The 19,616-nt window shown below is 51.8% G+C and overlaps 1 protein-coding gene across 6 annotated transcripts in view; it reads right to left on the bottom strand.

The window, feature by feature from the left end:
• Window positions 1-5,950: 5,950 nt before the first annotated feature.
• Window positions 5,951-19,616, bottom strand: part of LOC144931575 (nucleolysin TIAR-like) — a 90,911-nt gene continuing 77,245 nt past the window's right edge. For 4 of the 6 annotated variants that reach the window (XM_078855581.1, XM_078855579.1, XM_078855583.1 and 1 more), the window contains 2 exons: window positions 17,701-17,858; window positions 5,951-16,330 (listed from right to left, as the gene is read on the bottom strand). In XM_078855581.1, the coding sequence (XP_078711707.1) occupies window positions 16,171-16,330; window positions 17,701-17,858 (318 nt within the window). In that variant the 3' untranslated portion in view covers window positions 5,951-16,170. The remainder of the gene's footprint in view (window positions 16,331-17,700; window positions 17,859-19,616) is intronic. The other 2 variants (XM_078855582.1, XM_078855580.1) reach the window with 1 other exon arrangement.

Here is a 19,616-nt window from a genome sequence, read left to right on the forward strand (position 1 = left end):
CACGTCAGCGAATTTGAGTAGCAGGCCCCTCAACGCTCCCAACTGCACACTAGACAAGTTACTAGACCCAGCACACAACGAGTCCAACCATTCTGTCCCCTCCTCCAATGGAGGATGCGTATCGAGGCTAGAATCCGCATGTGCAATGAGCTGTTCATCGACGGGTAGCGGCGCCGCGTGAGCCAGCACCGTGCCCTGTGTAATTACAGCTGGCCGCGACCCCGTATTTAGAACCATAACGAACAGATCCCTGTCCGCCCGCACCATGGTCTGAGCTACCGCTAAGTCGAGGCCCCCAACAGCTCTGTTTGACGGCCCCAACAGAACACCTTGTTCCGCCGCATCCACCCCGAGGGGTTTTCGTAATCGAAGGGGTACCAACATTTGCGATCCCGGGGGCACCCGCACAGTCTGAGTTGCCAGCGCCTGAACCGTTGCACAAACCGTGCGTATTTTGGTAGGACTCGTTAAAAATGCAACCCGCCGACCCGATGGAAGCTCAATGCAGGCCTGATCGACGAGAATTTTAATGGGCATTTTAGCCAGAAAGTCCGTACCCAGTAAACAAGGAACTGCCAGAGATGATGACACAAAAATAGGACCCGCCAATTTGATATCACCAATACAAATAGTCGCCCGAATCTGTCCGATGATTCCCAAAGATCCCCCGTTCGCCGCGTAAAACGGTACGTCCACCGGAAGAAGGGGTCGACATTGGACGGGGAGGATGTTATAAATAAGGTCCGAAATGATAGTGGCCTACGCACCCGTGTCCACCAGCACCCGGACCTCAACCCCGTCAATAAAACCCGTTACTACGGACGACCCGGCTGACGCAGCCACTATCCTGTGGGCCAACTCGGACCATTTGACTGCTCCCGGGCCGTGTACGAACCCCCCTCGCCGAACCGAATCCCCGGTACCCATACGCGGTCCCCCCACCGCGAAGCGGCGACCCGAGTGTGCCGTGTATGTGGACCGAACGTGTGGGGTGCCGCAACTTGCCGGGGTTAGCTGGGACGACTTGGGGCCTTGGTCGTCGTCCGGACGTGGTCCCGTGGCGCGCTGACGCGGAGCCCGGCACCCGGACGCGACGTGACCCCGAAGGCCGCAGTTGTAACACATGACGAGGGACGTCGTAGGTTTCGGTTGCTCCAGCTTGCGGGACGATCGTATGGGCGAACGACCTCCCGATCTCCACTCCCCCAGTCTCGACACGGTGAAGGCCTCCTCCCGAACTGTAGCAGTCTGAGGCTCGGCGACCGTCGCGGCAGGTGTCGCGATCCCCGCCGATGCACAGACGACCGTCCGCTTGCGCTTGAGGACCTCGTGTGCGTGGATACTTGTAGCAACCCCCAGGGAGCAGATGTCCATTTGGTCCGCCGTATTGATGGGGACTCCCAGGTCGTGAGCCAACGCCAGCAGCTGCTCTGTCACCATGGCGTCCTTCCCCTCCTTGTCCATGCGGGGAAAAGCGGCGTCCGCCAGGGCGAGCAGCGACGTGCGATAGGCGAGCGTAGTTTCTCCATCCATCTTACGCCGTTCGTAGAACTGGTGGCGACAGGTCGAGGGCGGTCCGAACACCTTAGCCATGAGATGTAGCGCGGCCTGGAGCGTTGAGCGGGACGACCTTGGGGCGGATGTGAAGGCCGCAAGTGCGTCGTCGTCGAGCGTCGCCGGCAGCGCGCGTAGGGCAGTGGTGTCGAACCACCCCGACATCTCTTGATGTGCGAGGAACCTTCGTTGGAAGGCCCCCCAGTCGCCCCCGTCCGCCTTGAACGCCGTCAGCGCGGGCAGTCTTTGTTGGAAGACCTGGTCGTCGTCCTCCGATGAATGCTTTTCCCGCGCGCCGCTGTGGTTGACGAAAATGTCGGCTCCATCGGCAGGCGCATGGTGGAGAGTTTTGGCGCGTGCCGATGACGCGGGCCGTGTAGAGTGGAGGTCCCCGACCACGTGGTGTCCACGCTTCCCGCCAATCGATGGGGGACCCTCAAAGATGGCGCCAATTTCAAAACTTTCGGCGCGGAGCGCGTTCTGGCGGGATCCCTCCGGCCGCGCTCCCTCCTCCAACCTCGTAGTCGTCCTCCCGCCTCCTGAAGCGGTGATTTCTGCCAAAATTGAAGCGGCGGCGAGCAGCAACTCCGCCAGGCGGGAGTGTGCATCCTGGAGGCCGGTGTCGGAGGCGAGCGGAGCGTCGGCCATCGCCGCGAAGTGCTGCATCAGCGGCATCTCTTCGTCCTCGCCTTCCGAGGCTTGTGGCTCCGGTACGCCGTCGTCTTCCCGATCTCGCTCGTGGGTACGGGCAGTCTTCCTAGTATCCATCCTTTTGAAGACAGGTTTACTTCTGACGCCAGTTGTAATGTAGTAACTTGGCGGGAGACGACCTTACGGGTAGCACACTCTTTATTAACACCAACTTATATTACACGGGTGGCTAACTGCAGCCTTAACCCACGGGGTTCCCCTGGCTACACCCACACGGGCTCTTACGCCCCGTAGCTTCTCGGAACCCACCCGGCTGGGGTGTCCGTCTCGACTCTGGGTCCCATAGCCTCGTCCCACATGGACGTCAGACCACGGGTCCCACAGTCTCGCCTCCGAGCCACACAGGGTCCCGGCCCTTACAAGGACAGCGGGACTAGGGGTCTCAGGGCCCTACCTCTTCAACTCCGTCTTCGATCTTCAACTGGTTATCAACTCCCCGAGTGCTCTCGCGCGTCCTCCTTTATAGTCCTTCATGCGGACGTCGCTGAGAGCACCCACCCCAGTTGACCAATCACTGCGCGCTGCCCACGATCCTATTTCCAACCTTGTGTCAGCGCGCACAACCACGCACCCCGCGCCGCCCCGTGATCTATCACTGTCGGCGCGCGTCAACACCACCACTACATATGCATGAGAATCGCCAAATGATTGCACTAAGACAAAGATCCCCCGTATAGCCTGAACAGACTGTTGAACGACCTCGTAGACTGACGACTTGAACGTCGTACGCACGCCAGAAGGTCCACGAGACAACATCCACAGACGCGGTGTCCACTCGTCGGAGGATGGCACCGCACGTGAGCGCGGAGTGAAGATGAACCTCCTCGTCAGGCCTGGTGAAGGGTGTTGCTTCAGTGCTGGCGCTAGGAGCTGTGTGTCTCTACGTGTGTCTGTGTGTGTCTGTCCGTGTGTCTCTCCGTGTGTCTGTCCGTGTGTGTCTGTGTCTGTCTGTGTCTCTCCGTGTGTGTCTCTACGTGTGTCTCCGTGTGTCTGTCCGTGTGTGTCTGTCTGTCTGTGTCCCTCCGTGTGTGTCTCTACGTGTGTCTGTGTGTGTGTGTGTGTCTGTATGTCTCTGTCTCTCCGTGTGTGTATGTCTGTCTGTGTGTCTGTCCGTGTCTGTCTGTGTGTCTGTCCGTGTCTGTCTGTCTGTGTGTCTGCCCGTGTGTGTGTCTGTGTGTCTGTCTGTGTGTGTGTCTGTCCTGTGTCTGTGTATCTGTCCGTGTGTCTGTCTGTGTGTCTGTCTGTGTCTCTCCGTGTGTGTGTCTGTGTCTGTCTGTTTGTCTGTCTGTGTGTCTGTCTGTGTCTGTCCGTGTGTCTGTCTGCCTATCAAAGACGCAACTGATTTTCAAGCCAACGATGACGTAACCGGGGCTTCACGTTTGGAGCTCGCACGCACGACCACCGCCACCACCACCACGCAACAGCAGCGGTGGGGTGAGTCACGCCGTGAGTGCGGGTGGCGGTGAGTCACAGCGTGAGTGGGGGTGGCGGTGTGACTCTGCGGGTGGCGGTGTGACTCACTGCGTCTCACTCGGGCCGCGTCGCTCGACTCGGAGCGGGGCGGCATGCTCAGGGACACCCGAGCCCCCACCCGACCCCCCACCCGAGCCCCCACCCGAGCCTCCACCCGAGCCCCCATAATTTCAGCAGCATTGTTTCAAGACAAGCAAACTCCGACCCGGGTTTTGGCACCGGGGTCTCATCGGCAGCCCAGGCTTGCGCGAGTCGATGCTGTAGAACTGCCGATCGTACGGACAAGGCGCCTCTCTCTCTCTGCGACATGGGGGGGCGGGTCGTAGAGAGGTCGAGTTCAAGCCCAAAGGCGCCTTGTTTCTTGCGGTCAGACTGAAGCTGCACTGGACCATGAACAACGAAAGTGGCTGAAATAATGCGAGTGGCTGCGCAAAGCGAAGTTTCATTGTCTCGCCTTTGAAGCAGCGGGTAGATGGATCAAGTTTGGCGTAGCAGTGAGTGGCGCAGAGCGTTGAGGCTGGTGTCCCACTTTAGACAAATTCAGCACGGCAGTGAAACGCCAGTCTCGGCAGCCACTTTGGAAACGGAGCAATAATAATCATCATTTAGAAAATACAAAGAAGAATCCATAGGAGAGGTTAAACCAGGGGTTGGAAACCAAAATAACAAGAAGAGCCATTAATTTCAAATTCTTTGGTAAACTGAACTTCCATTGTAAACTAAACTTCCGTGGTAAACTGGACATCCATGGTAAACTTTACTTCCAGGGTAAACTGGACATCCATGATAAACTGGACTTCCACGGTAAATTTAACTTCCATGGTAAACTGGACTTCCACGGTAAATTTAACTTCCATAGTAAACTGAATTTCCACGGTCAGGGGGCCGGCTACCAAACTAACTTGAGGAGCCTTTTCTGTGAATTTCACTGCAGTCCTTAAAAAGAGCCGCAGGTTATCGACCCCTGGGTTAAACGGCGTAGGATCTGAACTATCTCATGGGACCTCCTTTGCCAGTACCAAAACATGAGAATAGATTTTCCCCTTGTTTCTGGCAACAAAACAGCTGTGTTGAGATGTTAAAACACCAAACTGAAACCTTTTATAAGGAATCATGTCTGCATTAACCACAATACTTGTGGTCAGAATGTGAATAAAACACATACTCTGATAATATATGCAGTGTCTTTGAAACTGCTTGGCCACACCAGTTACTCTGATAGTGTGGCATTGTCTTTGTGCTGAGCGCCTTTTGGCGTCCTCTGGTCTAACACCGTTCGAAAGAAAGCTGTCTCTGGTGTGGACCAATCAGTTTCAAAGACAATGCATATATTATCGGAGTATGTTGTTTGTTTGCATTCTGACTCCAAGTATTGTTGTTGATGCAGACATGATTCCTTGTAAAATGTTTCAGTTTGGGGTAAGAGAACAGCTGTCACGGAACGAGGGGATTCATTTAACGTGTCGCTGTCAATGCTTTAGAACGATGACATTTTCTTTAGTTACACAACTTGCCTTGTTGCTCTGATAAAGACCCACGCATGCCGTGTTCTAGACACTGCGTGAGACACGACGTACGGTATTCTTCTTCTTCGAGCTGTTAATGTAATGTGGCACTCGACTGTTGCACGTTGCTGCGCTGTGTAACCCTTGAATGGCTTGACGATGACGACGAGATTGTGCCAGAAAGACGTGGGCCACTACTTGAGAATATTGGCACTACAAGACGCAGGGAAAGTGAAAACAACAAGTGACGAAATGTGCAATGGACACCTACGGGGCTATCTGCCCCATGGATTGTGATAATGACGCACGACACGACACTATTTTACACTACAGTATACACTTCGCTATACACCACAATACACGACTATGATGTGCACTCCTTGAGCATATTGGCACAAGTCAGAGGGAAAGTGGAAACAAGTGACAGTACGTGTCGTGGACACACCTCCTGCCTCGACGTGTCCCACTTGGGATCCCAAGGGGGTGAGAATGCGAGTTCCATTGACTGGAATTCCAGAGGCAAACGAAATCAGCGTCAAACGCATGCGAAGATCATCACACACCGGACGTATTTTTTTTTCAAAAGTATTCTTTATTCACTTGCTATTTCAGACTAAAAATTGGTTGCATTACATGAAAGTCAACGGAAAACCAATTTTCAGTTATCACAAGAGTAGAAGTGAGGGGCTGACTTAAAATTCCCTGCATTTTTGTTTAATTTGAACCACAGGATGCCGAGACATTTTCAATGATACAATAATCTTTTGAGCCACCAATTTAAATCTAAAAAAAACGGCATCCTCTTTTAAACGACTGCTGGCCATTACAAACGATAACCACACAAATTCGATTCCCTGCATCTATGCGTGACACATCTTTCTGTGTTTTGTATTTCTTCTTAGCACTAAAGTGCAGACAGTTCTTGTGTGTTTGTTTACGTTTAAAAATGTCGTGACAAATAAAGGTTTGGCAAGGTCTTATGTACACTTCAACTTTTCATCCGAGCAGACACGCACGACCCACGTCTCATCCCACGAACGCAGCAAGCCTCGAAACTGCCCCACGGCACTCGGCAGTCTCCTCCACTCATCGCAGACACCCCCCCCCGCCCGCAGGCACGACCGTGTTTCTCTAAAATCTAAAATTCTACATCACAGCAGCAGGCTCACATCTACTCTCTCTCTCGCGCGCGCTCTCTCTCTCTCTCTCAAATCTGTGTGGACGCACTATAAAAAACAATATAAGCAGGCGGAGGTGTCACTTAAGATGGATTTACAATGTACACAATTGGAACGTAAAAAGGGAGAGAGGGGAAAAACAAAACCCCGCACCCGTCCAGAAGCTGTTTCGCCCCACAACGGAACGAGGACCGCCAATCGGTAGAAGAGTCGTGAAATGCGGGAGGGCGATTTGCAAAGACAGTCAGTCACACGTTACACGAACAACGTAAGTAACATTTACATTTAAGGCTTACTCTGATGATTCGACGGATGTTTGTACTCCAGTGTGGAAATCAGAATCATGAGTTTCACATGATCGTCATCGTTGTTGTTTCCATCTACATCAACGTTCTAAAACGCGTTACGCAAACACCGTGGTTATTTTGTTTTTGCCAGGGCTGCATGTACACGGGCCGATATATACTGCATACGCGAGTAGCAGACATATACAGTATATATACACACACACATACAGCATATCGCACGCACGGGGTACAAGCGGTGGACACGGGAGCTATGAGGAAGGGATATTAATCGGTTGGAGAGACTCGCGCACACATCACTCGCATTTCATCATTCACCACCATCACACTGAACGTGAATGCGCTGCGAAATATATCGACATCAGTTCATAAAGACGGGGCTTGAAAATAAGCCTAACACATTTGAGTTCGTGCGATTAATTTCATTTGTAAGTTGCCAACACACTTTGACCGCCGCCGCCGCTCCTCATGAACAAGCCCACACAGGGCACCGAGTGTCTCCCGGCTCCGTGACACGAGGAGCAAGGATCAATTCGTGCGCATGGACGCGAAATCACCGTCCTCCTCGCCGTCGTCATCATGGGCCGGCTCTGGAGGTCTCCAAGCGCCATCTCACCGTGATCGCTAAGACGCCCGTTCGACAAACGCGCACCGTCGTTCGAAGCGAGCGCAGCCATCCCACGGGGTTTGGGGTCTGCCCGGAAAGCGGCAGCTTCGGCTTCTCCCAGCAGAGTGAGCGGCTCAACCCACGCGGCAGCAGCAGCAGCAGCCTCAACCAGAACGAAAATTGCGCGACGGACGAGTTCCGTTCAAAAAGGTCACTTTCCACTTCAACTGTCGTCGTCGTGAAAACAAAACAAACACAAATCCGCGGAAGCTGCCGAGAAAGAGAGGGAAGCATCTGAGTGACGAGGAAGCGCTCGCGTCGCTGTGGACAGCAGGGGCCGCGCGACGCGACGTGGCTGTGAATCTGCGAGGTTTGCGTTCAGTCGCTGCTGCTGCTGCCACTGCGACTGCTGCTGCCTCTCTCGCGTGCAGCCCAGCACAGGTTCCCTGGTTCCATGATCCCCCCACGCTCTACGCCCCGCCCGTGGCTCTCCTTTCCGCCCTGAGGAGGCGACTCAAAGCAGAGCCCAACGCCGAGTTCGCGTCAAAGTTACCCTCGGCGCGCGCTCGTCTGTGGACGCCCAAATCCCCATGGTGGCGTTTTGGGTGTCCACAGAGAATCGGTAAAAAATAAAATGTGAATTTGTCAAGACACTGCCAACACCATCTCACACAAGAACTGCGCCGTACGTACGCGCCGCCACCTGTCACCAAAGAGCCGTGCGCGACCCTGGGCGGTTTTCGTTCTGAAAGTTCACGAATTCAGCGAAACCCATCGCAACCAACCAGCCACTCAACATGCATCTCAACGAGTGACTTTCCATGCCGGCTTATAACCCCGGCAAACCACAACTTGGGGACGCTTGATAAACAATCCACCACGGGGGGCGGACTCCGGCTGTCGGGGCAGGTCTAATTAAAATCAGAGCTGTCATCCTCCCGAGAAACACAAACAATGCAACCAAAATATCCAGCCAGGGAGCAAAGGGTGGGTGTGGGAGTGGAGATAGGGGGTTGGAGAGAGGTGCGAGACATTTCCAATGGAGACGAGGCGGTCGCAATGAGGCCATGTGTGTCAGTTCCCAAAAAAAACAATCTGTGACCCTTGCCAACAATCCGCAGTGAAATTCACGACTCGGCGAGTGGGCAGTAGCTCGGGTTAAGTGTGGACCCAAAGCACGAGCTGCAGGTCATCTCTCTCTCGCTCTCCGAGTTCGTGTGAAACGCATCACCCACACGAACGACGACGCATGTCATCATTTACCCGACTACAACATTTTCCAGAAATCATGCGCTTCGTGAACATTTGCCACTCGAGCGAAAAAATTGGAACAACCCCCTGCCGCCGTTAGGTCACCGCTTGAGTTGAGAGCAGCGCCATCAGCACCGGGCATCGATGACCCCCCCCCCACCCAACACGCGGTGCCCGGGTGTGGGCCATAGATTTGTAATTCGCAGTAAAAATAAGCAAAATCACTGCCTGGGGTTTATACCGGTCATCCGTCAGCCTCGAGTTACGTCTCCTTATGTTTGGCGGGCACAGCTTTTTTCTTTCTACCCTACACGCGGGCACGATCTCCAAAAAGGTCTGAAAATAAATCTACGACTCCAGGGACGGTGGTGCTGGCTGTGGGTTGTGATTACGCAAAAGCTGACGAAGACTTCACCCAGAGCCGCATGCATTCACACACAAGACGTCGGGACGACTCGTGTCGCTAACACACCACCCCGTGCGTTACAAATTTGAGTTGGGTTTATATTTTATTACATTTGAAGCCTTAAAATGCATTTTACTATTACTTCAAAACGTTTAATATGCACGAATGTAAAACTATTCCTCCACCAATTCATTTTCTTTTCTTTCAAATTTCACAGCAATCTAGGCCACGCGCTGTAAAATTCTCTCCAAATATCCAAGTCGAACTATGATGTTATTAAGAAGGGCCATTACCCACACGACATTAATTACACGGATCTTCCAGCTGTGGCGAAGCGGTGGTTTATGCCCAGCGCTATCAACAACGACCACTGAAGTTAGATTCCTGGCCGTAGATGCCACCAATGGCGAGCGATATCTGAACAAGGTCCTGGGCCCACCCTTCAAACGCTCCAAAAGACCGTGGTTAACAAAACCCTATATCCGGCACGGTGTGTGGGGGGGGGGGCTTCACCCAGCAGTGGATGAACAAAGGGATGCAAATGTTTTAGTTACATGGGTAATGTCAACGACAACGGTGGAAAAGAATGTTCTGCCTGTACCAAAACAATTATAATCCCCCCCCCTCGTTAGGATGGCAAGACACCCGTTTATTTTTAAACGCCAATAGTATGAAAGTCACACGTTGGATGGGGGAGGGGCGCCTGCTAACGAGGCCACCTGCCAAACAAACTGCGCCTCAATCGCACGAGCGGGAGTTACTGCCGCGTAATAAAAGTGTTTTTTGGAGTTAAATCGCGTAAGCAGAAATGTGTCGTTGACCCGCCACCACCCGACACAGCTAATTAGTCAAGGTTGGTCACGTGAACAAAAGGTGCCAATGTTTACTTGTACAGCACACCGGTGCGTTGGGAGAATACATCCGCATTGACAATTCGAGTACTGTGACGTTTCGCTGGCAATTCCATCCAGCACCATGGGGCGACTTTGCCAGAAGAGTAACGCAGCAACTAATCGGCACGTTTTGTTCACGTGACAGGCCTCACTAATCGGCTGCCTTCGGGTGGCGGCGGGTTAACGACACATCGACGCTTACGCGATCTAACGCCACCTCCCCCCCCCCTTTATTACGAATAACATTGGTCGCGAAAGCCTCAATGCGTGTCTGCTGCGTGTGTGTGATGGACAGAGCTCCCCCCCGACGCGTTCACCACCCCCCCGCCTCGCAACTGAGGAAGCCCCTCAAGCGGAAGACGGCGGCCGTTCCGCGAATGGGGGGGGGGGGCAACGACATCGAAGTTTTACCGTTTTTCCAACCACCGCTGTACCTTAGAGGTCATAATAAATAACACAAAAAAAAATCCTATCCCCGCCCGCCCCCAACCTCCCGAACTTTGTAACTTTGTAACCACGTGTGAAAGCGGGCCTCACATTTTTCAGGGTGCAGAGGTGAAGTTAAACAGTGCAACTCGCGCGAGGAACGTCGCTGGAAACTCACCCTCGTATTTTAAATGTCTCCGTTTAATATGGCTCGCGGTACAGAGAAACAAACTAAACTACTATTTAAACCATAGGTAAGGCCCTGGGAGGTATACAGCTCTTTTCAATTAGAGACCGAGCTGAACGAACTGGTGACCTATCATCACGTGGAAATTTACAGCAGCCAAACTCTAAACGCGTGATGTTGATTCTAAATGTGGAGGGGAAGAATCCACGCCACCACGGGGAGGACATGCCAACTCCACATATACAGCAGGCGGTCAGGATCGATCGCTCGACCTCTTGTATACCAGGCGAGGTAGTTAACATTTTGCCACCGTGGCGCCTCTGAGGTTCGAATGTTTCACGTCAACCGATCGAATGCAACCGAGATAACAGTGGAGCACCGTTTAAAAGGGAACGCGCTGCTACGATACAATCAATGCTCGTTACAACATGGGCCCGCTAGTTTTCTTGTGGCAAGGACGAATGTATTCTACGTAACAAAAAACTTGTTTTTAATTAAGGCAGACAATGGATATTCCTCAAGTTACTTTGCACGTAATTGCTTAGATTTCCATTTATTTTCCAATGCTCCATTTGCCCCAATAGGTCCGAATAGGTCACATGTCGTTGACTAGATGGGCTCCGTGGATCCAGTGATTTAGCTGGGACAGATTGGAAAGGGGCAGGTGAGTGGGGTAAGGCTGCAGAGGAAATTAAACACGCTAAAACGTGTTTAAAGTTTGGCTAAACTCGTGTCAATTTGCACTCGAGCACGGTGACGGTAAAAGCAATATTATTGACGAAAAATTCAAGTGGGTTGAACCCCCTTTTTGTTGTTGGGTGCATTGAAGAAAAGAAACTGATAATGTGCAAGCGACACAGATGCACTGTTTAAGTCGAGCTCTGCTGGAGAAAGCGCGCGGGTGCAAGGGGCAGCCCCCCTCAATACAAAAGCGCCCTCCGGTGCACAACAAAGAAAAACATCCGCATTGTATTCATTTGGTCTTGCGACACTGTGATCCCTCCACAGCGCCCGTCACTCTGTACGTAGCAACACACACACAGCGCCTGTAACATAGTAGCACACACACACAGACTGTGCTGGGACGAGGGGGAACGGGCACGATCCGACAACAAAACCACCGTGATTTGGTTGGTCCGAGACTGGCCACTTGAACCTTCAGTGGCACAGAGTCGAGGAGGCCACGCCGTGACGGTGAGAGCCCACGTGGGGAAACGCTCCAACGAGGCCGACCGAGAAGGGGGCTTCATCGCCACTCTTTGCATGGGGGGGGGATAACGACTCGGTTTTGACGCAACAGGTTTCATCACAAGTCCAACATTGTAATCGCGGTTTTTGATTGTTTTTGGACGAGTCGGGGTGTTTTTGTTGTTTGTTACAGCATATCACACACGTTGACAAGCGTACACTTTTAAAAGATTGGGCTAACTGAATAAAAAAAAGTATTAATATTCTCTCGACAGCACGGAACGCGCCTCGTTCAGCGACTTGGCGACGTGAGGGGGACACCCCCCCCTCTCTCCATCTTCGCCCACCCCCCAAAGCCGTTCTCTCCCTCTTTCATCTTTAGCTCAAAGATAAAATTCGCCACTCAGTCCAACAAAAAGTATATTTAAACCGCCTGCCATTCATCTACGACTATCCTACAAAAAAGCGAGTTCTCAGCTACTATGATCGTATGTTGTATGCAACCCACCCACCCACGGTAATTTTTTGTGTATTTTTTACAAGGTCCGACCGATCCTTCCCCTTTCAAAAATTCCCACCGTTAAACTTTTATTACATTTTTAGTTATCATATATGTAGTCTGCTAAATCAAGTGTGCACGACATCTGTACAGAAGAAAACTGAACAATGCTTCCCAAATCCAGCAACAAGCGACGGCACGTTATATACTTGTGCTGCGTATACTTTGCACAATGTACGCAAAACATATGCTCAACACTTTCACTCAGGCCGTGACGTAATGTGTATATATGAACGCAATGCAGAGGTCGCACCGGTGTCAGAAGAGCGGAGGGGGGAGGGGGACACATTTTGATGCGGAAAAAAAAATCGCACATTTTTGTGTCACATTGTAAACGTAAAAAGTTTAAATTTAAAGATTACAAAAAAAATACCCGCAAAAAAACAACGCAAACAGTTGCCACGTTTCGGCATCTCAAGTTGTGTCTTTTTGTTTGTTTAAAGCCAGCTCCATTGTCATTTAAGTGGCGCGATCGATCAAGGGCCGGCGCGAGCCTCGCCCCGGCTCCTTAATTATTAATTCGGAAGCACTGCACCCACGTGGGGGTGGGGTGGAGGGGTGGAGACGTGGCACTCGGGAGGCTCACGAGGAGGGGTCGTCCCCGCCCCCTCTCTCGTGACCCCTCTCACTTCATCCAGTCCAGCAGAGCTCAACCTCCCAGCCGTCCCAGCGCTGTTCACCAATTACCCAAGACGCACTGCAAATTTTTTACAAGCGGACAGTCCATCCCCTCTGGGCCCTTTGGGGGGGATGGAGACCCAGAATTGGCTCAATTTTGGGATACGCCACCGCGCCTCGTCGGTTTGAATGGCCGCGACGTGGAAACGATTTTCGGGTGATATAACGGCACCGTCCAGCCCGTTCCGTTTACAATGTTTTTTTTTAGGTCACAATTAGCGATCTTAAAACGGACAATTTGAGTTAAGACGACGCTAGAGCACCGGCCGACGTCGAAGACCGATCATCTCTAGCAGTAGCCGTTTGCGAGCCCGGAACAGACGGGCGCGTGAAAAGCAAGAGTCGGGTTGGGTATAAGTAGCGACCGGGGGGGGGCTCCACGGCGGGGGAAAAATACCGTGGGGCATTCTGTGACCCACGCGAGAGAGGACGGTTGCCACCCTTCAGGCGAGTCCGAGCTGTCCGGCGGACAAAGCAGGAAGAGCTCGCAAGAGTCGATCTACAACTCGAGCGACCAGTAAGCAAAGGGCAACCCCCCCCCACACTCCCATACAAAAACCCAGCAGCACCCCCACTCTTCGCTATCATGGGAGGAGGAGGGCGGGCGGGGGTGGGTGGGGGGGCAGCCAATGGCGCAAAGAAATGGCCTACAAATGGAGATACACAATTGGTGGTGTTAGGAGGCATCTCCCCTCCGAAGGGTGCACGCGATTGGGAGGAGTTGAGTAGTTGAGTTATTTAGATGGGTTTTATTGTGTTCTATCGACAGCAATATTTCCTCATAGAGTCCATACGTTTTTTTTTTACACCAAAAGGCGCAACCATAAATTTAAAAAGAAAATCTTAAACTGACAATCGTATATTGTTAAATAATAACAATATAACAATAATGAGCTTATTGTATTATACAATTCGTATATAAATATGGGATCTCATAAGCCAATAGGTTCGTGCAATATTTGAAATCGTACTTTGAATAGTTTTTGACTGTTCCTGAAGCGTGTACATACAAAAGCCGGGAGTCTTGTATTAAATAACCCACCCAGATAGCAATGTTTACAAAACACTTCAACATATTACTACGCTATGGCTTCGTCAATTTGCCAAAATGATTTTATGAAAACAAAGAGGCAAATATTTATTGGATAAAAATTGGGCGGGGGAGCCTCATTTGCTTTGCGATGTTTACAATTAAAGCAAACGCAACATTACGAACGCACATACGTGTACTCAACACGTAGGTTTCGACAGCCAGCGTTATAAAAGATGCTCGGGGCAGGAGGCCACGTAAATGATACCAGCCACACGTGCACGACGTGCTGGGGGGGGGGGGCAGGGGCGGCCAAACCGGCGGCTCGCGAGGTGCACGGGCAGTTTCAAGCGCAGATAGTTTTAGACTCCTGTCTTCATCTCAACTTTTATTTGAAACGGGGGCAAAAAAAAGATCTGCGGAACCTCGCGCCCACCCCCACTCCCGGGCAGAGGAGCCAAACACAAATACTTCTGGGGTGCTCCTGCAGATTTCTATATTTTAAAAAAATGCCAGTCAATCGGTGCGAGGGTACCGGCTCTGCATGGGCCAACAGGCCGTCCTCCTGTGAAGGTTTTGGAATGCGGCTCTCAAGCTCGGGAGGTTTTGGCCACCCCTGCAAGAAATACTCGCGGACACCCGTCAGGCCAGCTGTGTGTCGGTGCACCACGACTTTAACTACACACCTTCTGCGGGGCCACGATTGGGAACAAGGCCCGCCTTTGTATTTGTTACCGCTTGTTTGACATCACTGGCGAGGCCCCCACTCCCCAGAAAAAAATCATAACACCAACCGAGATGCACGAGAATGACGATGAGGCCACCGGTCGTGTTTTCCTGAAGCACAATGAGGTTTGCATCGGTCTGCGGAGGACACAGATGCACAGATGGAAGCTACTGGCGGGATGCATTGAAACGTGGTTTGTGCAGCCTAGGCGATGTTTGCATCCCAGTGTTAAATGGCTCTTTCAGGACGAGGGTCGTCACCCTGTCCCTACTCCTCACGCAGCCTCAGCAACTCGCAAAGCTACCCTCGCACACCGCCCGCGGTTTTGCCTTGCTCTGCCGTCGGTGACCAAGGCCCTGACGAGGAGGTGAGTTAGGGGCCGTGTGCCACTGTACATCAGTGGAGGGGACGATGGTCAAACGAAAGGCGGTCGCTCGGTCGCACGTTTTAGGAACGTTTGAGTGAAAGTCGTTGAGGAGAAAAATCTTGACGTAGTGCTTCGCTTCCTCACTTTGGGCACGCGGCAACATCGTTGCTGGGCAATGGGGCCCACGACGGTGTAAATTAAACAACGCGGCAGCGTTAGAGATATATTCTTTTACACAATTTGATGTGCAGCTGCAACAAAGCAATTGAGTATCCATTAAAAAACTTTTGTTACAGTTGATAGTGATTCCAATAGTTGCTACCAATTGCATTTCTGTATTCGTGGAGGTAATTACCTTTTGATGGCCTTATGCATTTAAGACCGTTTAATACAGTGCAACTGGCCAGAAATCCTGGCATGCGTGCTGAATGGGTCAATGCAGCTGGAAGCTCACTGCATAAGACTACAGAAATCCATAGACTGACAAAGAAGCATCATTAGGTCAAGGAATCATCAATTAAGTTTTCAAATTAATATTGGGCCTTTCCACGTGTTTTTACATGGCTGACGAGTCTCAAAACGAGTTGTTTTGTCAGGTTGGCAAACGCATTTATTTGGGCTCTGAATGACTTTCATGGAGTGTTTAAACATGAAAAAAACAAAAACAAAATAAAAACTCAGCGTGATATATTTTCATGGTCAAGGGAGCCGAAATCGATACACTGTTGCGCATTACTCACTCTTTGGTGGAACTTTTAGAGTGACACTAGAAGGCGTATTCATTTACCATTCTACCAGGGGCAAAGGGTTATCTCATCACATCCTGGGGATTCACACGAGAGGCCGGGGGGGGGAGAAGGGGAAAGCGGTGAAGGGAGGTGGGTGGGTTGGGGGGGGGTCACACGTTTCCCTAACCCGCGAATGTGCCCGTGCCCGCCGTGGGAGCGCGCGTGGGGAGTTGCGCCCGCGCGTGGGCAGACAGTGCCGAGGACGGTGCCCGCGCGGGCGACGACGAGCCGGGCGTGCCGCCGGCCCCCCTGCCGCGTTGCTGGATCAACCGAGTGCCGTGTCTCTCCTCGCTCCGGTGGTCACGTCCCCTTGCCACCGCCGCCGCCGCCACCGCCGTTACTGGTTCTGGAAGCCTGCCATGCTGAAGGTGGCTGGGCTGGGGATGAGGCTGGCGCTCTGGCCCTGAGAAGGCTGGGTCCTGTAGGTGAAGGAGTTGCCCGCGGCGCTGCTCATCCAGCCTGCGGCCGCCGCGGCTGCGGCCGCCGGCTGCGTCTGCCTGCACCAAGCGAACAAAGAGCCCGTTAACACAAAGATCCCCCACGTGTAGCCTTAACAGACTGTTGGGGTAAGTGCCATTTGCGAGTAGCGCCTACGAAGGCCAGCACGGCACACGAGGGGGTGGGGGTGGCCAACAACACGACCGGCCGCCTTTGTCTCCCCGAGTGGCGACGTTTACACACCGCACCAGGTACTCATTTGAGGCAGAGTTGACCTAGGGGAGGCCCAGGACTGATTCAGTTCATCGTCACTTGTGTTGACCGCGAGCGAGAATCGAGCTAAGGTCGCCGGGTTCGGAGTGCGGCGCGCTAACCGCTAGGCTACCGCTTCCCTGAAAAACCCAGCCACTGATACACACACTCACCACCAGCACCACCACCATCTGCTGCCTGCGCGCACTGAAGTAAGCACCGCGTAGCGTGGTCGGTGTCGGCACCCACGGAGGACGTGCCCAACCTCCCCTCCGGGACGGACAGGGGCGCCAATAAGCGAAGGTCCTAATCCACGCAGTGTGCAACTCACCGATTCACCAATTCACGTCAGCCACTCGCTCACCAGAGGTCCGTCAAAACCTCCTTGGCACTCTTCTATCCATCGCTATTACCACGGTTACTGTACTCGTGAACTTCATTCATTCCTTCCTCCATCAATGTTGAGGACTCTCATCTCACGCCACATTGGGTTCACTCACCACACACTGCAGGGGCAACACTTCTCTTTCTACTTCTCCTCTCACACGGCTCCCTCCACTTGGGAATTCCCTCCCATCGTCTCTTTTCTCTTCTTCTCAAGTTTTCAGAATAACCTCGCTCAATTCAAGAGACGTGCTAGCCGCTCATCGATTACAACTTGGATAACGACACTGTTTGTTGCTGCCCACTTGGAAGTGTGGGACCTTGGGACCTGTGCTCAGCAAACTGTTTAAAAAAACCAATGAAATAAGTCTTGTAGCGATGTGTAAGAGATAAGGCAATAAGGGTGATGCTACTTCCAGCTCATTCGCCCACTGTGAGATGTGCCACTTGGTACAGGGGTTCTGCGGTAGCAACGCGAGCCCTTTGAGCCACCACCTCAATGCCGACTACAACGAACCTGTGACTGAAGTAGCCCTTCGTGGCAATTACATTCGCCACGGTGCCGTGATGATAGCGATGTAGCCTCCACAATCTCCGCGATTTGTGTGGTTGGCTACGTACGGTGCGAAAGAAGTTCAACGTACGTACATACTAGAAACATTTTTTTGTTTACTAGAATCTTGAGATTCGTCACAGCTGCCAAGGATAATAAGTGAATTTAAAAAAATCAAGATCCTCATGACTTATGGAACGTGGACGCAGTGCGCGAGTGTGGATGTGGATGGGTACTTACTCTAAGCTGTAGCCCTGCTGGTTCCAGGCCTGGCCGTACATGCTGTACTGTGGGACCTGCCAGCCGTTGTTGATGAACTGCTGGTACTGCTGGCTCCCTCCATACCAGGGCCCCCACTGGGTCCACGGCTGCTGCGTGTAGCCCACCTGGCTGAACTGCTGAGCGAGACGAAGGCACGGCGCGTTGTCAGGGAGAAACACGCGCGAGTGTCTGTGCGCGTGTGCCGAGTATACACGCGCGTTTTTACGTATAATAATGGCACTGGAAATGTATTGCCAGAGAAGGATACAGAATCTAAACTGGACGCAAAGGGTGACCAACGTAGATGCAAGAAAAAGGTTGCACATAGAAGACCTGATGCAGTCAATGATGGAAAGTAAACTGACACTATTTGGACACATATGTAGGATGCACAACAACAGGAACATTTAATGTGTGTCGTTCGGAAAAATGAACGGAACCGGAAAGAGAGGAAGACCTCACAGGTAATGTCTTGATGACAAGAGAGGAGATTGGTGCCAGAAAGATGTATTACTACTTGAGCATATTGGCACAAGACAGAAAGGAAAGTGGAAACAACTGCAGTGAACACCTATGAGCTATCTGCCAATGGATCGTGATAATTAATATGCACACACACATTAAAAAAAATCCATTAAGAGAAACGAGGTACAAGTACAATAGCCTGCTTTGGGATCGGCTGGAAGACGGAGCAAACCGTTTTGGGATCAATGTGCGGCTGTATGGTTCACGCAAACGATGAGCGGGCGAGAGTCTCTCCTTGGTCTCACAAAAAAGAGACTTTTCAACATCTCACACTTGGCCTGGATGCGCTGTGTATGCATGTATGTGGGGGGCCGTGGTGCTTCCGTGCATCCACAGCTGTCTGGGCTGCCGACAGCAACCTGTTAATGTGGGCCAAAGTCGGGCCACTTTCCATCGCAGGCCAATGGGGCCCGTTTTTATACCTGTGCCCAGGCCCAGCAAATGACTGTTCAATTTGTAACTAATGACATTGATAATGGTATTCACCTAATGCGACGCATAACAAAAATAGTACCACCACTGGAAATTCTACATTCCTATAGTGTGGAAAAGTCATACCATATGACAACCACTTGTGACTTCCCATAAAGTGGTATTCATTTTTATAGAACTACGGGAAGAGAAGGCCCGAATTGACTTCTAACCGGGATTTTGACTCAATGATATAATGGCAACACAGAAATGTTCACTTAAAAACCCAAAAATCCAACTGTCCCGTACAAATAAAATAACACAGTGGCCAATCCAGTCTCCATCCAGACGGCAAAGAGAAATGGCAATTGGTAACAAATGGGAGAGACGCAATAGGCAGAACGTCTCGAGTTTCAAGCGGCGTCGCTCACCACCAACCACAAGATGGCGCTTCTCAGCAGCAGGCACCCGACACTGAGTGGGAGAGCATTGATCCACTCGCTCTCTCGGGCATGGAATGAGGCTCGATTGAGTAAAACACCACACACAGCTTTGTCTTGTCGTGCGTGAGACCATTGCGGAATGCGCAGGCTAAGAGATTAAACCCGTGACACACAACCTGGTTTAATCATGGGTCGGAGCCTGAGTGTTCATCTCAGCCGCACAGGCTCAATACCCTGCTGTGGGAATTGGCTCCTTGCATTTATGTAGAACTTCTTTCGCACCATGGATAGCCAACTATGCCACAAAACAGGTCCCCCCTCCCCCCCCCCAGTATACCTAACAATAAGAATGGTAACATACACCCAAATGAGTGCCAATGCTCAACCGACTTCCCACCAGGATTTGAACTATTCTGTACAATTAAAAGAACACAGTGGAGCTGAAAGTGACTTCAATTAGTCAGGGTGACTAAACTGGGGCGCTGCAGTGGCGAGATGTTAACTACCTCGCCTGGT

Source organism: Lampetra fluviatilis, chromosome 4 (assembly GCF_964198595.1).
Source record: "Lampetra fluviatilis chromosome 4, kcLamFluv1.1, whole genome shotgun sequence".
NCBI classification, from domain to species: domain Eukaryota; kingdom Metazoa; phylum Chordata; class Hyperoartia; order Petromyzontiformes; family Petromyzontidae; genus Lampetra; species Lampetra fluviatilis.